General features: G+C 48.1%; 2 protein-coding genes across 4 annotated transcripts in view; both read left to right on the top strand.

Moving 5' to 3' along the window:
- Nucleotides 1-5530, top strand: part of LOC142589638 (deoxycytidylate deaminase) — a 254325-nt gene extending 248795 nt beyond the window's left edge. For 2 of the 3 annotated variants that reach the window (XM_075701162.1, XM_075701160.1), the window contains exon 5: nucleotides 5393-5530. In XM_075701162.1, the coding sequence (XP_075557277.1) occupies nucleotides 5393-5459 (67 nt within the window). In that variant the 3' untranslated portion in view covers nucleotides 5460-5530. Of the gene's footprint in view, nucleotides 1-1191; nucleotides 1265-5392 lie in introns of all 3 variants that reach the window. The other variant, XM_075701161.1, reaches the window with a different exon arrangement.
- Nucleotides 5531-7148: 1618 nt separating this feature from the next.
- LOC142589628 (uncharacterized) overlaps nucleotides 7149-20364 on the top strand; it is a 46036-nt gene continuing 32820 nt past the window's right edge. The window contains exon 1 of the mRNA XM_075701141.1: nucleotides 7149-7834. Within this exon, the coding sequence (XP_075557256.1) occupies nucleotides 7717-7834 (118 nt within the window). The 5' untranslated portion in view covers nucleotides 7149-7716. The remainder of the gene's footprint in view (nucleotides 7835-20364) is intronic.

The following is a 20364-nucleotide window of genomic DNA, read 5'->3' as shown; positions in this document are numbered from 1 at the left end:
TGTCATCTGTCCCGCCTATCAATCCTGGCATGGCAGGGGTGTGACTTCGTGCGAGCTAACGGCAAAAGGCAGATACTAGAAGATGAAAAGAATTGTTGCAAAATACATCCCCTGCACTCGTAACACCTGCACTAGGAACTTACTGCTGAAGCTAATGCAGTACAGAGAGACACGCGCAGAGGACATAGCAAATAAGGCTGATTTTACATAGTTCTGTCATTCTTGCACCCAGCTATTTCAGTCATGTTTCTTTGTCTATGCTTCTCTTCGCCCCTCCTTCTTAGACTTCAGACTGCAGCATGAAGTAAAATTATGCAGATCCCACGCACTGTGGGAATCGATTTAAGTGAAGCTTTCCGTGCTGGATGCTTTGATTGACAATAATTAGTGTTGATGTTGACGGCTAAAGCTTAATTTCTTCAACGTTTAGGCTAACACGAGAGTGGTGAGTTGATGTTAAACGTTACCTTGAGTGCACCACTGCTGTTTCTGTGTGCAGTACACAGAACACACAGGGAGAGGTGTTTGCTGGAGGCATTGTTGTGCGCCATATTTTATAGCCTCTGAGAGGGTTGAGCGTTGTCATTGCCTTACATGGCACATCGCATTACGGCAGAAGTGTTACACTTGAATTGGATTATGGGGCTGTACGTGCCAAAACAACACTCGGATTATGAGCACCCTGCAATGTGCTTTAATTAATGCGGCTTTGCTTGTGCACGCCCTGCATAAGTTACCCATTTGACATATTTATTTTTCAGAAATAGCAGCAACGTACTGTACCATACTTTGAACTTGAGCTTATCCTGTGTCCCTGCAAGCTCTGTCGCATACTAGTAGGGTTTCCTTGCCTTCTTACCCACCGTGGCTGCTCAGTGGCTATGGTGTTATGCTGCTGAGCACAGGGTCGCGGGATCGAATCCCGGCCACGGCGGCCGCATTTTGGTGGGGGAGAAATGCGAAAACACCCGTGTACTTAGATTTAGGTGCACGTTAAAGAACCCCAGGTGGTCGAACTTTCCGGAGTCCTCCACTACGGCGTGCCTCATAATCAGAAAGTGGTTTTGGCACATAAAACCCCATAATTTTAATTTTAATTTTTTCCTTGCCTTCTTACGTCACCTCCCCCCTCTCTCGTATATGAAAATGCTTCTCCTTTCTCTCCTTCTTGTCCTCTTTTCCTCTCTACAGTTCTATCTGCATCCCCTCTGGCCTCACACGTTAGCAGAAAGGGAAGCGCTGCAGTTTTTGCAATGCTTCTTAGGTGAGTTACAGATAATTACAGCTCTCAAGCGGCTAATGTGGTGATGGCCAGGGAGCTCCAGAGGGTATTGTGCACATTCGACGTGCCTTTCCTCTCTTACTCACGCCTGTCATCTATATACACGCTCTGAACCACCATCCCCGACGCACGCGGTGTGCGTGACAGCAACAGCCACAGCAGCAGCAGAAGCAGTGGGAAAGTCGAAGGAAGAGGCAAAGGAAGCTTCGTTTTAATATAAATCAGTTGTGTGGAAATCCGGCATATGGAGAAACTTTCATTCGGAGGACTCAGATTGTCACCCACCCGAGGGTGGCAGGAACCTATGCTAACAGGAAGCTCTCGCATAGATGACAACTTTCCCTTCCATGTACGCAGGACATCCTGCTTGTGTTCCTCCGTGTTGTGTCATTTCGCAGAGCAACTTCATTTAGGAAAGCTGCATTTAGTACTAGACCAACAGCACTTCACATTGTAGGGACTAGACCAAGAATACTTCACATTGTAGGAGCAGTTAGGTACCAGAAACACTGCCAAAAGTGTTAAAATTCTAGCTCTTCATCGGGTAAACTTGTGCCCAGAAAGGAAAGCAAAACTCGAGAGCATAACAATTGTGGTGAGCCTGTTCCTCAGCCGTCTAATGTAATCTGACTGTGGAAGTGTGTGTGCTATCGATGCATGTCTCGCAGCGTTGATTCCGCTGGTGCTTGCATACATTTAAAGATATACAACACTATTCACAATGCACATATAATCTTATCAGGTGTGCCACCTTTGCTGTATAATCGGCGGCAATGTTAAAGGAATTCTGCATACTGCAGGCATGCCTTGCGCTGAGAGAAAACTTGATCACAGTGTTAATCTGGTGTGAATGTGCTCAGGAAGAAAGAGAAACAATGACAAACAGCAATTTGTCCTAGTCAACCAACGGGAAAAATGCCTTAGTGTGCAAGGAATTCAAATTGGTGGGAGCTTCGCAGGGAAAATGATAAAAAGAGAGTGTCACAGCCAAGCATGGCATAGGCAGAAGTGTATGAAAAACTTATTGTGACAAAAACTACTGCCCTTCCTCCCCTCCGCTAAAAGAAGGAACTACTCAAATGCATTGTCATGTTTACAGGTTCAATTGCATTTGTAAAAGTTGTTTGATTTAGAATCAAAAACTTGCACTTGGGGCTTTTCCATACTTAGCAGAGCAATTATGTATCGCACTTCCATGTATTTGCAAAGAACAGGCACACGTCAACTGTTTTCTGTTTGCATTTCAATTGATGCTACTAGTACAAACGCTATTCTGCTACTTTCCTTTATCTTTAGCAAAGAAATAAGATGGGGGATAGGGGGTGACTGCGCATTAAAGACACTGCGAGGAACATGCAGGAAAAGAACATGATTGGTGCTCATTAAAGCAAAAGCAACTGTTCAGGGGGTGTGAGCTTAAGCAAGTCGGTAAATGCGGCATCGTGTTTGTTGTACTTTAAGTTTTCAACTGTTCATGATTAAAACACCTCTTGGTTTTCTTAGGCGAACGAAAACACAATTGGTTTCAAAGCTGGAGTTATTCCTTATAGCACAACCTAATCACCCTCCCTTTAGTGCGGTCCCGAATCTAAGTGCAGGAGCATTTTTGCAATCTTCCCTCATTGGAATTGTGCCTTGTCAGTTGGGGATCATGCCCACGAACTCGTGCTTTGCAGCTAAGTGCTGTAGCCACTGAGCACTGCCTAATCCTCTGCTGCACTCGGCTGCATTTCCCATCCCTTGGCACTGATTACTATAACAGACCACTAGTTATCTGCATTTTGCATCGCAAGACCTTTCTGTCTCCATATCTGCCCCTTAATTTCTTCTAGAATATCAGCTTTAATCATGCACTCTCAGATATATACTGCTGTCTTCCAGTCTCATGGAAGTCTTACCTCATGAGATTTTCTTCAAATATATCAGAACTCAGAAATTATTTTGCTTGGCACCGACTGCCCTTAAATTTATAAGGTTTGTTGCATTAAAAAAGGAGTTAAAATACTAAATCTAGGGAGTAGAGTTCTTATTTAGGTTGCTGAAAGTCATAAATATGAAAAAATAACTGCAGCATCGAGCTTACTGCTTTATATCTGAAGCAAAATGAAACGATGTCACAATTCTATAACTGCACCATTTGAAACATCTAAAGTGGACAAAATTGATGCAATATGTCCAGTCCGTCATAAACTTAGCTGTTTTTACAGCATTAGCTTCACATAACTAACCAGCATTATACACTGCTCTGAAATATACGACTAGAATTTGTGAGTACGGCTTTTGTGAAACTCTAGTATAGCTAATATTGTAACAATATCATATACTTTCTAAGCCTACATATGTACCACATTTACCCACTTGAGATGCTCTGACAAGTGCAGTTCACAGAATTGTGGTGTCTGTTTTTTGGTACAGAGTTCTGTGTTCTACCAATTTTCAATCACTTAGATTAGTGCTGGTACAATACATTGATTTATATTTTTCATTTGAAAGGTACCATTAAGCTGTTGAGTTCCAGGGCATTTATTTGCAACCATGGGCAGAGCGCATCCATGACAAACCTGCCATTTCTTATGCCTCTACATGTGAATGGGGATGTCACCAAAGTGAGAGGTTTGGTACTACACATCTTGTTAATCACGGTTATCTTAGCCATGTAATTGTTGACTCACAATGACCAAACCTGTTTCGAGGCCTGTGCGAACTAGTTAATGCACTTTAGTTCATTTGGAACCGATAACAAGTCACGTTCTCACTTCAGCAGTTCATGCTGCACAGTCGCTCTAGAAGTAGTTTTAAAGTAAAAGCTCTTTCTTTTGTTACTTCCGCTACTTTGCATGGTTGGACAGTCTCGCACAATAAACAGTGGCATGTACCCAGTGACCCAAGTTGTCTACTAGCTTGGGCCCACTATGTATGTGCTGACTGCTGTCTTGCTGAGCAGACAGCATGGACCACTGGGTTTCTATATGAACAGACAACTTCAGCACTGCATATGTGATAGTGGCATGTCTCCCATCCTTGACCATTCCCCCAGAACAGATGTGCCAAGAGAGAAAGCAGAGAGAGGAAACGCAGGGAGGTCAACCAGATGAGCATCCTGTTTGCTACCCTACTCTCCCTACTCGGGGGTAAGGGAAAGGGGGAATCCAAAGAGGAAAAGAGGAAGTGAGTGAATGCGTGTAGCACAATGTTGTGACATCAAAGTCAAGTTCCATAGCTGGTGATGTTCGTTGAAGACATCTGGGATGACCCTAGGGCCAGTGGTCGTCGCACGAATAGGAGGCTGCGGGTGAGCCACGGGGCTTACTTGGGACTTGCAAGCACTGGATTTAGAGCACCGAGCACTTGCACTGCACTTCGCGCTGACGTAGTATGCAGCTTGCTTAAGATTATATGAAGGGTATTTATGAGGGAGCTCTTCTTCTGGCAGTTTGTCAGGAGTTGGCACTGTGGGCTCTACTATGGTGCACTGTATCCTTTAATGTGACTGTGGCTCTGGCTGTGGCACAGGCAGTGGCTTTGGCTTCAACTGCAGCTTCAGGTGTGGCATTGGCTGTAGCTCGGGCTGTGGCTTCAGCTGTGACATGGGGGTATAGTGAGCTCTTCTAGCTCACTTTAACAGGGGTCATGCAGCCTTAAATACATTAAAGCAAAAGCGCCCCATTCATGACAGACACTTTGGCAAGGAGCTGATGGATTGGACCCACTTGATGGATTTCAACAAAGTTCCAGCCAGGGTACTAAGGATAGTGGGGGTTGCTAAGAAGTTTCAACTGGGGTGCAGTGATTGCAACAAGATATACTGTGTCATAGTGTCATTTGGCATTATGGTTGGCAGCAAGACTGCCACTTCTTGTGTCTACTGATGTGACCATAAGGTTTGTCATTCATGGATGGCATAGGGATATGTGACAGGTTACACAAGAAAGATCTTGCTGACTTTGGCAGTCATCTTCAGTGGCTTCTTCCAAAAGTTTTTCATCTCGTTAACTCAATGCTTCATCAGTCACGAAACAGTCATGTTGGTGATGATATCACTAGTCGTCTTTAAAGGCTGTAAAAAATTGAACATTTCACTGAGCCTTTCTTTTACTTTTCTTTTTCCAGGCAACTTGTTCCTGAGACTAAGAAGATTGTAATTGACTTTGAGCAGTTAGCTGCCTTCAAGATTTGAAAATCACATTACTGTATCATCACCAACACCACCAAATCATTTTGTCCATATTAAACAACCTTAAAACTTCATGTGAGGATAATGTGAGTCACCTTTTTTTGTTATCTGACTCATTTCATAATTACACAATCTGTCCACTGATGTTATTGTCTGTGAACTGCTGAGTGGGCTATTTTACAGGTTAAACCACTTCTATGTTCTCCAAAAGTGCTGAGCAAAATTTGCATATGTGAATCCTGAAAGTGGCTGTGGTGTGAAACACTTTTAAATTGTTACCATGTCAAATTGTGTATGTATATTGAATGCATTTTTTATCTGCTAACACAAGGAGGATGCAAAGTGGACATAGCATTTATACATGGCATAAAATAATGGAGCCAATCATTTGTTGGCAGATATTTCTTGTACACCTCAGTTTTGCAGTACACCTCAGTTTTGCAGTACATATTCTGCAAAACTCATGTTGAAACTATTCATGTGATTGGTATTATTAAATGTAGAAAAGCACAGAGTAAGCTTTACTGGAGACTCTTTAAAATTTCTGCCATTTGGTAAAGCATCTTTAAAATTTAGTGACACAAACTCATATGGATAGAGATAGAATTTTATGTGGCACTTGAATGCCATTCCATCTCTGTGCTTCATCTGAGTTTATGCTGTTCTATTCTAAAGACAGGCAACTCTTTTTGCTAGTAGATTCCTGACCACAAAGTCACTGCCATCTGGAAGGCATTTGCAGTGCCAATCTTTAAAAAAAAAGAGAGAAAGAAGGAGAAGAGTGCTTTAGAGTTGAACTCACTTATGGGGAAGTTGAGTTGTAGGTTGTCTTGACCACATTGAGATCATGTCATTTCCTTGAGCCTGGCATTTCACAGTTCAGACAGTATGCTTTATGTACTATTGGATAATGATTAGGTGATGTGATTATATAATGTATTCCACTGTACTATACCTGCATGCGTAAATTTTTTGTAGGAAGCTCTGCGCCTGCATTAGTGACTATGTAGTCCATTGGGGTAGTCCGCACCAGGAAACGCAGACGCGGTGGAAGAAAGCCAACTCTAGAACTTATGCAATGTTCTGTAGGCAGTCTTTCCCACGCATCTGGAGTGCTAAGTGGCGAAACGCTGTGCTACTGTGGCAGCAGGAACGGTGTTGGTGAGCGTTTAAGTCATATCGCTTACGGCCGCTAAGGTAGCATAGCTCCAAGTAATTTTTACATGCTTGGTCACATATATCAAATTGCCTTTCAAGTTCTGTGCATGGCTTTGGCATATTCGAAATGCTGCAGCTTTGAGAAGTCTCTCGTGATGGCAGCGCTTTTGGCGCACCTGGTGAGTATCTTTCGCGTTCAGTTCGTTTTCTCGTTTGTGCCAAAAGTCTCTCGGCTAAGTGACTTCGCGCCAATTAAAGGCACATTTCTGAACTTAAAATTTGCTCCCAAGGAAACGGTTTGCAACCGTTCAGAAATTGTCCGTTGTCAGAACACTTTGAATTGGCCCCGAGCTTAGCTTTAACAGAATAACAAACCGGTTCATATAATACGTGTCGCGCAGAAGTCGCTAGCAATGACAGCGCTTTCGCATACTTTGGTGGTCGCAGTTCTCGTTCGATAGGTTTTCATAGTTTTCTTTTGCATGAACAGATGCACTATATTGCGTGTAGCGGACGGGCCATCTGTTTTCCGAAACTTTTGTGGGCGTTGTCTATCCCGAACAAACACAGCGAATGTTCCGCAGTGCCAGTAAGCCGCATATTTACGGAGGCGCCTGGAATTGACGGTAGTGTACGATCAACGACGGCCACGAAGGCGAACTGAGCTGGACGACTGCCAGTAACGACAGTGGCTACTGTCGTCGCAATCTCGAGAAACTGTTCGGTCAGTGCGGTGACGGACTTGGTCGCCGGCGTATCCGCGAGCTCCAGCGGGAGTAGCTGAAGCAGAAGAACGAAAACTGCTCCACACTGCCGCGCTCCCTTCGCATCCGCGGCCGTCAGCGAGGAGGAGTCTCCTCCCGAAGCGCTTTCCTTCGCCCTCCTCCTGAGGCGTATAAAAGGCGACCGAGCGCCCTTTGAACACCGATAAGACCGGTTTGAGGGCGCAGGGAACTTCCCGAGACACTCTCGAAGAGTTTGCGGCTCGCGCTAGACGGTTCCTTCCGCCGTTGTGCGCCCGAGCAGTTGAAACGCGTGTTTCTTTCTGCTGCTGGCCTGTGTGTGCCGGTCCCGAAGTTTCGTCGCCTCGCAACAAACGGCGATGGCATTCCGCGCCTCGATCGGCCGCTCACCGTCGTTGTGGTGCCTGGTGTTGGTGGTCACGATTTTACCCTGCCTCGGACTACACAACGGTGTCGCCCGTTATCGGCACTTCGATGGTAAGCGATGGTTTTTTTTTTTTTTCGCACCGCGCGGGGTGCTCGTCGTGTCACCATGGTGTGTGTGTGTGTGTGTGTGTGTGTGTGTGTGTGTGTGTGTGTGTGTGTGTGTGTGTGTGTGTGTGTCGCATCATTCGCGATCGGTTGCGGCGGTGTTACAAGCCGATAGGAGCAGAATAATCCAGCAAACAGTACTTAATTAACGGGTCTCCTTTATGTCAACTAGTATTCCGCAAATACAGGAGTTGGAATTCTTATCTAACGAAGAGATTAGGGAGTAACGAGCGAATCGGTTTTCTAGACTGTTGATGTGACAGGGCAGGCACTTGGCTTTTAAATGCAAACAAAGCATCGCCCGTCATATGTCGGTCAACAGACAACGTTCCGGACATCACCTGGTCCCAACCGAAAACTTCGATCTGTTAGTTGTCTCCTTTCCTTTAGTAATTGCCGCGACGATTCAAGAAAGGTGCGCCGAACAGTCGTATAGTTCACCTACCGTGACCTTGTTGTGTTGTAGCTGCAGCTAGCTTTGTTTTTCCTCCTTTTCTCTTCTTTTTCTTTTCAGCACAAGCTGAAGTGTTGTACTTGATTCCCTCCTTTCGACAATATAAAGCTATTCGGTTTCGAAGTGATGTCTACGATTGCATACGAGCTTTTTGTTTGGAGTTTCGTTCGCAACTTTTGGTGCTTCTTAGTTGTTAGATGGTTCGCGTTCACGCTGGCCTTGTTATGTTTACATCCGCAAAGCTAACAGCGAAGCCACACAAAGGACGTAATCACGTTCCTAACTTATTTTAGTTGTAACCTGCATTTGCAATCAGAAGGCATGCCACGGAAGCGTACGCGCCACTGATATGCGACTTCCGACACGTTGTGTAGGAATTACTGATGCGTGAAACTTTGTTCGAGCAGACGACATTCACAAATGCAGACGACACTGCGGGCGCGCTCCTGACCGGCCCGCCATAGCAACAGCGGAGCCACGCCAGAGAAAGAGCACGATTCGAAAACGAAACTTCCGTGAGCCTTCGGCCTCGTATCGCTTGCAGGAGAAAGCGTTTATGGAAAGCAGAGGAAATTAGGCATGCAAAATCGTGCACATCGATCGCTGGCAGCTGTCCGCGCTTTTCCTTCCTGTGTGGTGTTCGCGCACCCGGTGCCTCTCTCGGCCTAGTTTCGTAAGTGGCTAATTTCCTCTAGGGGGAAATGATCATAGCGTGCGCTTCCCCGAAAGTTTTCCATCGGAGGTTTGGGCGTTTTCGGTGTTGTATAGAAAGAACCATGATGATGATGATCATCATCATCATTAGCATAGCCCAACAATCGTGTACAAGACGAAACGAAATACATATAAGTACACTAGGAGACAGGGAAAAAGATCGTAAAAAGAAACATAGCATGAAACCAGGAATGGTGCGTACTTGAGCAGTCAAACTGAAACATTTAGTACAGGATGTATTGATAGCTTTCACGTGACGTCACGGACCCAGCTTATCATCTAGACGGTGCACCAGCATAATAAGACCACCGTAATATGTAACTCTCCCTCATTCTAAGAAACATTTGTTTCTTCGTCGCTGCATTTGCGATCTGACGTATTTGAGCAGTCAAACTAACATTTTTTGTAAAAAGGGTGCTCGAGAATGAAAGATAAAGAATCGCGGTAATAAAATAGTAAAAGACATTATTCGTCGCGTCTTTCGTTGTAAACTGGAAAGACGAGTGTTATTCGTTTCTACTTGCCTTGCAAGCCACGCATTTAGGAACCAGGTCATGTGTTGCTGAAGCCTACATTGCTTATCGCTCCTCTCACACCTCAGTGCAGGTCCTAGCCTGCTTGTTCGGAAAACCGCGTACGCATTCATTCCGACGTGCCTCGTATCCCTGGTTTTCTTTTTCTTTCTTTTTCTTGCGCAAAGTTTGTCAAATGGGAGCTCTACCTAAGACCCAGTACCCTCAAACATTTGAGAAAACTCGGCCTTTGGACACTCGGACCTGGTACCTGATTCGTGGTGAATTTAACAGCAAAAAGGAGGACGAAGCCGGCACTTTCTTTTTTCACTTTTATTAACAGATAACAAATCATGTTATTTTAATTTATTTAAATATTTCTTAAGTTTAATATAACAGTCAGAGAATTAAGTTACTTTGTTGTCATTATTCGTTGATGTACTGTTCATATTCGTGTAATATACTTTCTTTAATTTTACACTATTACACTTTTTCTAGTTTTCTTTCTACTACTGCCCAATTCATGGCCAGCTTCCTTTGTGGATAAGTGTCATAACTAAGGGTCATCGTCACATCACCAGTAACACTAGCACGGACTGTCGGCGACAGATTTATTCCGGAAATGGGGTTTAATAGATACGTCTCTGACTGCGCATGCGCCTCCAAGGCAGCGAAACGAACTTGAAAAGCGCACGCAATCCAGTCAGCTTTCTCTTCATGCCTGGTGTTCCGGAGTTGGGACGCTCAGCTCGCTGCTGAGGCGTCAGCGTTGACTGCTATTCGTAATGAACAAAAAATGCATTGCCCCGATGTATTCTGGAACTTGTCACGGCTCGTATTACAAGGCGGAGTTGTGCTTTGCTCGGCGGGGACGCCCCGATGACAGCGGGAGACGTCTGCCGGCGTCTTCATTGGAACGTGTGTAATGTTTGGCCCGCGGGCTTCACAACAACAACAAAAATAATAATAAAAAAACTTGCTGTAGAGTAACACGGGAGTCGTGGGTAGCATGCACGTGGATTTGTCTAATTTTCATACTTGTGGCTTCGGACGTTTTTGTGGCGTTACTTATTGCACCTTTCTAGATTTTCAAGAAAACACGGTTTCCGTTTTCTTTCTCTTTCTTCTTCTTCTTCTTTTTCTTTTTTTTTTACAAAAACAATGAGCTTATCCGCACATGCATAACTGCTGTGAATTCATTTTTTTAGAACAATACATCTCGTCGAATTTGATAAATCTGTAACGCAATGCAGCCGCCATGGCGGCCGCATTCATATGGGGGTGACGTGTGCAAAAACATTCGTGTTCCGTGCATTTGGTGCGCACCTGCAACCTAACAAGAATACATTGTTGGACGCGCTGGTTAGCACATAACGCTATTTTCAGCGCGAAGGACGTGAAGAAATTGAATAGACAGAGTGCCGACTGTAAAAGTGGTGTGTTCGTACAATTCTGCAGAACATAGCGTGTGACCCGCGTAACACGTGCCAAAACTTTAAAAAATACGCCAGTGCCACGTAGTTGGACAGAACCAAGGTAATGTTGTTTGCCGTCGCCTGGAGCAGGTCGGGACCATATTTTCTTGTATTCCGCCTAATCATATAATTAGTTACAATTAATCAAAGAACGTCTCAAATATTATATTCAGAGCAAAAGTGTGAATGAAAAAATTGTACGCCTTCGTGAAAAAAAAAAAATTGCCGATCCAGCTTTCTGTCGCTCAATACGCGCTACGTAAAACTCTTTTCCAAGCCCTAAGGGCTCATTCACACCGGCGACTGACAGTGGTCGCGCGACCAAGTTGGTCGCAAAGCGACCAGTCGCAAATGGTCGCAAACGGTCGCCTTTCTTGAAAAGCGACCATTTTGGGCCAGTCGCTCTCTGCGCGATTTTTCAGTCGCGCGACCGTGGTCGCAAAACTGATAAACCAATCAGCGGCGCACCGGAAGTGATCTTTCGTGTGTCTACATCCGGCCTCCTCCGGCGTCGCGTTCCAATTCCGCGTAGATTCCGAGAGTTCTCGCTGAGAGCGATAATCTCCGGGATTGCGACTTGCGGGTCGTGCTCAGCCGGGCTTGCCGGTGTGAACATCAGTCGCCTTCGGTCGCTTTTTGATTGCGAGTCGCAAATGGTCTCGCGACCTCCTCAAGTCGCCGGTGTGAATGTGCCCTAAAGAAAGCCCGCGGAGCACGAAAAAAGTACCGCGAGAACGTAGTCCGAAACCACTGGAACCAGGCCGATAAGCTGCCTTCTAACGTATCTGTTTAGGTGCGAGTGACCTCGTGCAAGTGTTTGCATAGTGGACGACCTTCGATGCGAGTGGGTGAATGTGACTCGCTCGAAGCTGTAGTGTGTGCTGGCGAGTGCTCGCTGTACGTGTATACATGCCGCGCGCGTTCTTCATGCACACGGCCTGATGGATTTGCGTCCGCCCCGCGATAGGGATCGGCGATCTCCTCGCGTGGCGTGATTGTTGACCCCTCGTCCCTCTCCCCTGGCGTGCTTACGACGAAAACGCGTTAAAACCCGAGACCCGTGGCAGTGAACGAGTGAAGCTATAGAAGAGACGAGTGTGTTCTTGCCTCGCTCAGACGAGAGCGAGCCCTTATCGGCGGTGCTCGTTCCGGCGTTTAAGTGTACCTCGAGTGGCATTGCCTATAAAGACAGCGCTGCTCTGAACTGACGCCTTGCTCCACGCTGTGCTTGTCTCTGATTTTCTGCGTATACCAAGGGGCTTGCGTGCTGCCTTGGAGAAGATCGGACGGCGTTCTGAAAGCTTCGACGTTTTTATTTAATTTTCTTACTGAACTTTTAATGAGCAAGCGGCCTGCGAAGTCTGCTCCAGCCTCGTTGTGGGACGAGGCGCCGGCCTCGGCTTCTTGGCGAGCCCTTCTCGAATGGCGATAGCGAAAGTGCTTGTAACGGGTGGCGCCGTACGTACGCACGTTGACATCGCCACGAAAAGAGCAAGAGAGTTGGTAAAGAAATTAGAAAGCGAGGCTGTGTGCCCGCGCCACGTTTATCTCCAAGCATCTGCTCTGGTCAGTTTTATCGGCCTTGGGCAGTGTGCTTATGTTGAGACCGCCTGTACGTCAGGGTGGTTTCCTTTCTTTCCTTCTTTTTTCTTACGCCGTATATATGCGACAGTCCGCAGCGAGCCACTTACTGAATCTTCTATGCAGCTGCCGTCGTTCGTTCTGTTTGTTTTCTTTTTTATTTTTCTTTCTTTAACTCAGCTGACAGCACATACGGGACGTTTTCGGGCCACGGGGGAGGGGCGTCGACCCGGCATCGTGCGCAGGGAAGGCGCCACCGACTTTCTTCTTTTTCCTTAATCTCTCTCTCTCTCTCTCTCTCTCTCTCTCTCTCTCTCTCTCTTATTATTATTTTTTTTTTCCTGAGGGACGCCGCGAGGCCTAGCTTGGTCTTGTATAGTAGCCCAACTCTGCGGGGTCTGGTATACGAGTCGCTGTGTTAGCTGAGCTGTTCCGATTTCTGACCCCGCGGCCGCAGTCCTATGGAGGCGCTATTCAAAAACGCCATCCATTTCTGCTTTGGCTTAGGTGCGCGAAAGAAAAGCGCAAACGTCTTTTAAAGGCTGTTGTTTGGTCGACATATGAAGTTATCCCCAGTAGCTAATCTACGTAAGCTAGGATGAAAGTCTTGAAAGAAGGGCACGGGGGAGTATGCGAAAAAGGCGGCAGCGCTGTCTTTTTTGTGCCTGCGGCCTTTTCAAACATGTACGAACACGGCCAATTAGCCACATTAATCGAGTTTATTTCTGGTACAAAGGGCTCTTTCTCGTCCTGTCCGACCCATGCGCTACCGTTTCACGCATCGCGGTATGCCGTGTGCTCGGGAACTCTTCTTTCCGTCTCCGGGCCAAGATGACTACCTCGAGAAGTCCGCCTGCTGTTTGGTAGACTCCCGCCATTATCCGTCGGCCATGGCGGGGAGTATGTATTACATATAGCCTTACAGGTTATCCCGTTGGCCGTACTGTGCTGTTTGAGACTCTTTGTCCACACTTTCGGTGAAAAAGTTGACGCCTGTGGAGGTTGTTCTAATCTGGGTCAATTACGGCGACAAGCGTGAGCCGATGGTTCGGTACAAGATTACTGCTACACGAGATTACTGATCTTGCACAGATACGCCGTGTACAGCCGCACTACTGAAGTAGAGGACGAATCTTTCCGGAACTTCTCGAAAGTCGCGTCCTCCGGTTTCTGCAGGTGCGTTGTTTAATGGTCTGACTGTAGGGAACCTTTGTGAGAAAGGGAGCCATAGATAATCCCTGCCAAGGCAGTCAAGTCGTTGCCCTGCCAAAGGCGGTAACCTTTGTCGAGACGTTGGCCCGTCGAGCTGAGGCCATCCTCCTTCATCTACCGCGCGTGCGTTTCGCCGATGCGTATACGGTACCCGATGCTGTCATCACGTCGTGTGGCAGATCAACGTGTTATACGTACAACTGCTCTTGTGACATCCCGGCCGGCGCGAGCTGTCACTGAAGGCTGCCAGCTGCGTCCTCGAGGATGCCTCCTCTTTTTGCGGCGTGCTGATAAAGCTCTCGAGGGGCAGTCCTTCGCTCGGGTTTGTCGTGTTACGATTCGCCTGCGACACGTGGTTTTGCCGGCGCCAACTGCGGCGGGGCGGCAGACATTTTGGCCCGATCGTCGTCGCCGCAACACTCATCGCCAGGTGTTTCCAGGCGCGTCTGCGGCGATGCGACCGCCTAGGGATCCCCCTCGCATTCCAGTCATTGTGCCCGAAACAGGCGATGCCAAAGCAGGGATCTCATTCCAGTTATTGGGCCCGAAACAGGCGATGCCAAAGCAGGGATCTCGTTCCAGTCATTGTGCCCGAAACAGGCGAAGCCAAAGCAGGGACCATCTTCTCGTTACAGTCATTGTGTCCGACCGGCAGCGCCACGACAGTGTGCTGCGCAGCGCCACGACAGTGTGCTGCGCAGCGCCACGACCAGTTGCTACGAGATCTTGCGCAGCGCCACGACATGGTGCTACGGCATCGCTACGACAGTGTGCGTCACCATTAGCCCATTGTACATTCACGTGCTCGTCTTTTGAGGGGTTCCTTCTTGCCCTCAACTGCGAGAGTATAAAAACAGCTGCCCCCGGACGCCAGAAAAAGGCTCCGATTTCTTCAGTTGAGTGAAGTGCTCTCCCGTCTCTCTACTACGGTCAAACCTGACCGCCAACTCTTTGCGATGTTAAAATAAACAAGTTGTTTCGTTGTTACCAGTCGACTCATGCTTTGCCGGGACCTTCGGATGCTTCCAGTTGTACCCCAGGCCGCCAGGCCAACGCTACCCTTGGGGCTTGCGACCCAGGTACAACCACGGGCGTCAGCGCCGAGTTCCCATCCGATCGCTCCAGTGTCGCGATCCCAAACATCTGGTTGCCAGCGGTGAGATCGCCTACGACTTCAAACAACTGTCTGCCAGCGGCGAGATCACGACAACGGAGGCCAGCAGCAAAGAGATGCAGTTGACAGTATGCTGAGCAGCTCAACGACGATCCGGGAGCAGTGCAACGAGCCCTGTGTGACGACTGGTTGCCTGCAGCGGAACGACTGCGCGGAATTCCTGCCTGCGAGGTTTGGTGAGTGCGGGACTTTCTTCTTCTGAGCTTTGCCAGGCTTTTGTTAGTGTTAGAAACAGAGCTGGTAATTGTGGTTGTCGTTGCTGCCGGGTTAGTTGCGGCAAGACAATAGTAAGCAGTAGAGAAAGCAGCATTCAGAGCAGCCATGGATTTGAAGTCGTTGCGCAAACCGAAATTGTTGGAGCTTGCAAGAGAGTTGGGTCTGGATGTCTCGGACAAACTCAGAAAACCAGAACTGATAAAGGCTATTCTTGAGTTAGAGGCTGAGGATGACGAGCTGTCGGAATGCCTTGAGACAATTGAAGAGAGGGAGACTGCAAAAAGACAGGAGCGCGAACTTAAAGAGCAAAAAGAAAAAGAAGAGCGCGAACGTAAAGAACAGAAAGAAAAAGAAGAGCGTGAACGTAAAGAACAGAAAGAGCGAGAGCAACAAGAGCGTGACCGTCAACACGCTTTGGAAATGAAGCGTCTTGAGGTAGAGATGGAACGCGCTCGTAATGGAAGTCAGGCACACGGTGCAGGAGAACGCGTATTGTTCAAAATGACTGACCTGATGCGGCCGTTTAAGCTTGGAGAGGACATTGGTTTGTTCCTGGTTAACTTTGAGCGAACGTGCGAGAAGCAGGGGTTCTCTCGGGAAACGTGGCCACAGCGCTTGCTCACTTTGTTACCCGGCGAGGCGGCCGACGTAGTCGCTCGCTTGGATAGAGAGGAAGCAGAGGATTTCGACAAAGTAAAATCGAGTCTGCTAAAAAAGTACCGGCTGTCTGCGGAAGCGTTCCGTCGGAAGTTTCGGGAAAATGAGAAAGGCAAAAGTGAGTCATATACAGAGTTTGCGTATAGGCTTATGTCGAACATGCAGGAGTGGCTCAAAGAAGAGAAAGCGTTTGGGGACCACGATAAAGTTCTGCAGTGCTTCGGGCTAGAACAGTTTTATAGTCGGTTACCTGAGAACGTGCGATACTGGGTCTTGGATAGGCCAGACGTGAGTACGGTGGCTAGAGCCGCTGAGCTAGCCGAGGAGTTTGTGACGCGTCGAGCTCGCGGAGCTAAGGACGGTCAAAAGGGTGAATTTGGCTCCAAGTCTGAGAGGCCAAGGTTCACGCCCATGAGATTTAAGGGGGACACGCGTAGTGAGGATGCGAGTGAAAGCAATCCGACCAAACGTAAAGAGACGGCAGCCGAAGCCGAACGCAGAAAGCGGTTCGAGATGAGGCGAGCGGGCGTTTGTTATACGTGCCAGAAGCCGGGTCACTTTTCGGCGCAGTGTCCGGAAACAACACCAAAAGTTGTGTTTTTTTCATTAGGCAGCACTGACGAGAACATGAAGCTTCTCGAGCCTTACATGCGAGACCTCCTCGTGAACGGGAAAGAGTGCCGAGTGCTTCGCGATTCCGCAGCTACGATGGATGTAGTTCACCCATCTTACGTAGAACCCCATATGTTCACGGGCGAGTGCGCGTGGATCAAGCAAGCCGTGGAAGCTCATAGCGTGTGTCTGCCAGTAGCAAAGGTGCTTATTGAAGGACCTTTCGGAGCGCTTGAGACGGAGGCGGCAGTGTCATCTATGCTGCCACCCCAGTACCCGTACCTATTTTCAAACAGGTCCGATCACCTCCTGCGCGAGAAGGGGCTTTTGTTTGGTGAAGCTAGTGTTCAGGCCTTAACCAGATCGAAGGTTCGGGAGCTCGCTGCAAAGGCGGTAGTTGCGGGGCCGACGTTATCAACCAACGAAAAAGGGTCAGAGGCGCAGCAAACTGATATTCAGAGCACGCCCGAACAGAATAAAATTGAGTCTGTAGCGTTGAAGGCGCCAGATACTGGAGAGGAAAATCCCGACACGGGAAAGTTAGAAGAGCTATCTACTGATTTGCTCATCGCGCCTACGTCAGACGGACTTGATAGGTTGCTAAAAGTCAGCCGGTCGGCTTTGATAGCCGAGCAAAAAAAGGATGGCAGCCTGGAAAACGTGCGCTGCAATGTCAAAGAAGGTATCGCCAGGAAAACTGCGCGTTTTGTGGAAAGAGGGGGAGTCCTGTACCGGAAGTATCTAGACCGCCGAGGAGTGGAGTTCGATCAACTGGTCGTGCCTCAATGCTATCGTCAGGATCTGTTGCGCTTGTCACACGGGGGTTCGTGGTCCGGACACCTAGGAGTTAAGAAAACTAAGGACCGTCTCTTGCAAGAGTACTATTGGCCAGGGTGTTTTCGGGACGCAGACCATTTCGTGAGGACATGTGACACTTGTCAGCGGGTGGGCAAACCAGGGGACAAATCGAGGGCGCCGTTGAAATTGGTACCTATCATTACGGAGCCTTTTAGACGGCTCGTTATTGATACTGTGGGACCTCTGCCGGTAACAGCCACGGGGTACAGACACATTTTGACTGTGATCTGCCCAGCGACAAAGTTCCCTGAAGCAGTGCCGCTTAAAGAACTCAGCTCAGTTGAGATAGTTAATGCACTACTGTCCATATTTGCGCGAGTTGGTTTTCCTGCAGAAATTCAATCAGATCAGGGCACAGTGTTTACTAGCGCTTTGACGACAACTTTTCTCGAAAGGTGTGGGGTAAAGCTGCTACACAGCTCAGTGTACCACCCACAGTCGAATTCCGTTGAGAAGCTCCACTCCGTCATGAAGCGCGTGTTGAGAGCGTTGTGTTTTGAACATCGAACTGACTGGGAGCTGTGTCTGCCTGGGGTGATGTTTGCTTTAAGGACCGCGCCGCATGCGGCTACGGGGTTTTCGCCAGCTGAACTGGTGTACGGTCGCTCGCTTCGATCTCCGCTTCGCATGCTTCGAGAATCATGGGAAGGTAGGGGCGACGACCCAGTCGTGGTGGAGTACGTGCTTAAGCTCCTCGAACGCTTAAGAAGGGCACAGGAGTTGTCAGGTGAAGCAATGACAAAGGCCCAGCAGAGGGCCAAGGTTTATTTTGATCGGACAGCCAGGGCCCGTCGTTTTGAGGTTGGCGATGAGGTCATGATATTGCGCACATCGCTAAACAACAAACTAGACGTGCAGTGGGAGGGCCCAGCACGAATTGTTCAGAAACTGTCGGACGTTAACTACGTGGTAAGTCTGCCAGGAAAGCGGAAAGCACAGCAAGTTTACCACTGTAATCTGCTCAAACCTTATAGACAAAGGGAAGCAGTGGTGTGCATGATGGTAAACGTTCCTGAAGAGCTTCCGGTCGAGCTTCCGGGACTAGGCTCAGTGACGAACAGGGAAGACACCGGTCAAGTCATTAGTGACCTTATCAGTAAAACACCGCTGTCGCCTGAGCAGAAAACCGAACTACACCAGCTATTACAAGAGTTTCAAGGTCTGTTCTCTGAGAGGCCTGGTAGGACTTCTGTACTTACTCATGATATAGAACTTACCTCCACAGAGCCAGTACGATCCAAGGCGTATCGGGTGTCACCCCGCCAGAGCGATATTATGGAGGCTGAGGTAAAGAAAATGCTACAGCTCGGTGTTATTGAGGCAGGTGAGAGTGATTATACCTCCCCTTTGATTTTAGTTGAGGTACCGGGCAAGGAACCTCGTCCTTGCGTCGACTACCGCAGGCTTAATTCCATCACTAAGGATCAAATTTATCCGATCCCTAACATCGAGGAGCGCCTTGAGAAAGTTAGTAGCGCTCAGTTTATTTCCACCCTAGATCTGGTCAGGGGTTATTGGCAGGTTCCACTTACAGAAGAGGCTAGTAGGTATGCGGCGTTCATTTCACCAATGGGAACATTCCGTCCTAAAGTGTTGAGTTTTGGTTTGAAAAACGCGCCATACTGTTTTTCAAGTCTCATGGATAAAGTGTTGCGGGGACAGCAAGAATTCGCTTTACCGTATCTAGACGACGTAGCGATATTCTCCGCATCCTGGTCTGAGCATATGACACACTTGCGGGCAGTGCTAACCCGCCTGCGCGAAGCAGGCTTGACAGTCAAGGCTCCTAAGTGCCAGTTAGCACAGGCCGAGGTTGTCTACCTCGGTCACATGATTGGTCAGGGTCGTCGCCGCCCCTCTGAAATAAAAGTGGCCGCTGTGCGAGACTTTCCGCAACCGCGCACAAAGACCGATATTCGGTCGTTCTTAGGTGTCGCCGGCTACTATCAGAGGTACATCCCTAGGTACTCTGATATCGCGGCTCCCCTGACGGATGCTCTAAGAAAGACAGAGCCTCAAACAGTCGTCTGGGACGAGACCAAGGAAAGAGCTTTTAGCGCCCTAAAGAGTGCCCTAACAAGCCAGCCTGTGCTACGATCGCCAGACTATACAAAAGGTTTCATTGTTCAGTGCGATGCTAGTGAGCGAGGCATGGGCGTTGTACTGTGCCAACGGGAAAATGGAGAAGTAGAACACCCCGTTCTGTATGCTAGTCGTAAGCTGACCAGTCGTGAGCAGGCGTATAGCGCCACCGAGAAAGAGTGTGCATGTCTCGTGTGGGCCGTTCAGAAATTGTCATGCTATCTAGCCGGCTCGAGGTTTATCATTGAGACAGATCACTGCCCTCTCCAATGGCTGCAGACCATCTCTCCCAAAAATGGCCGCCTCCTGCGCTGGAGCCTCGCTTTACAACAATATTCCTTTGAGGTGCGTTACAAAAAGGGGAGTCTCAACGGTAACGCCGATGGCTTAAGTCGAAGCCCCTAACGTAGGAATCAGCCTCAAAATTGTTTGTTACTGATGTTTTTCTTCCTGAGGCAGGATTTTTTTTAACATATTGCTTTTGTTTAGTGTTTCAAAGTGATGATATGCTTTCTAGTGCAATTTTTCAATTTGTGGACGCGTTCTGAGTGATGCTAGACTACTGTAAGGAACTAGGCATTGGTATAAAAAGGGGAAAGAGCCTGGCAGGGCTTAGTGAGGGTTGTGCCGTGCTTGCTGACTGAGCGGTTGAGTTTTCAGCGTAGTTCTAACGCTTGCCGGGAACGAGAACAAAAATGTGAACTCTCCCGAAGTCACTTTGCAGTGTCCCGTGCGAACCTGAACGAGAGAACGAGGCCTTCTCTGTGCGCTGCGCTCAAGAAACGTCAAGGGACGCCCGACTTCGGTTATGAGCATCATCGAGCGACATCCCTCCGGACAGCGGATGCAGTCCCCTGTCCATCGGGATCTCCTTTCCCCGGCGGGGCGGTCTGTTACGATTCGCCTGCGACACGTGGTTTTGCCGGCGC

This window comes from Dermacentor variabilis, chromosome 8 (genome assembly GCF_050947875.1).
Source record: "Dermacentor variabilis isolate Ectoservices chromosome 8, ASM5094787v1, whole genome shotgun sequence".
Lineage (NCBI taxonomy): Eukaryota > Metazoa > Arthropoda > Arachnida > Ixodida > Ixodidae > Dermacentor > Dermacentor variabilis.
This window is presented reverse-complemented; position numbering and strand designations above follow the sequence as displayed.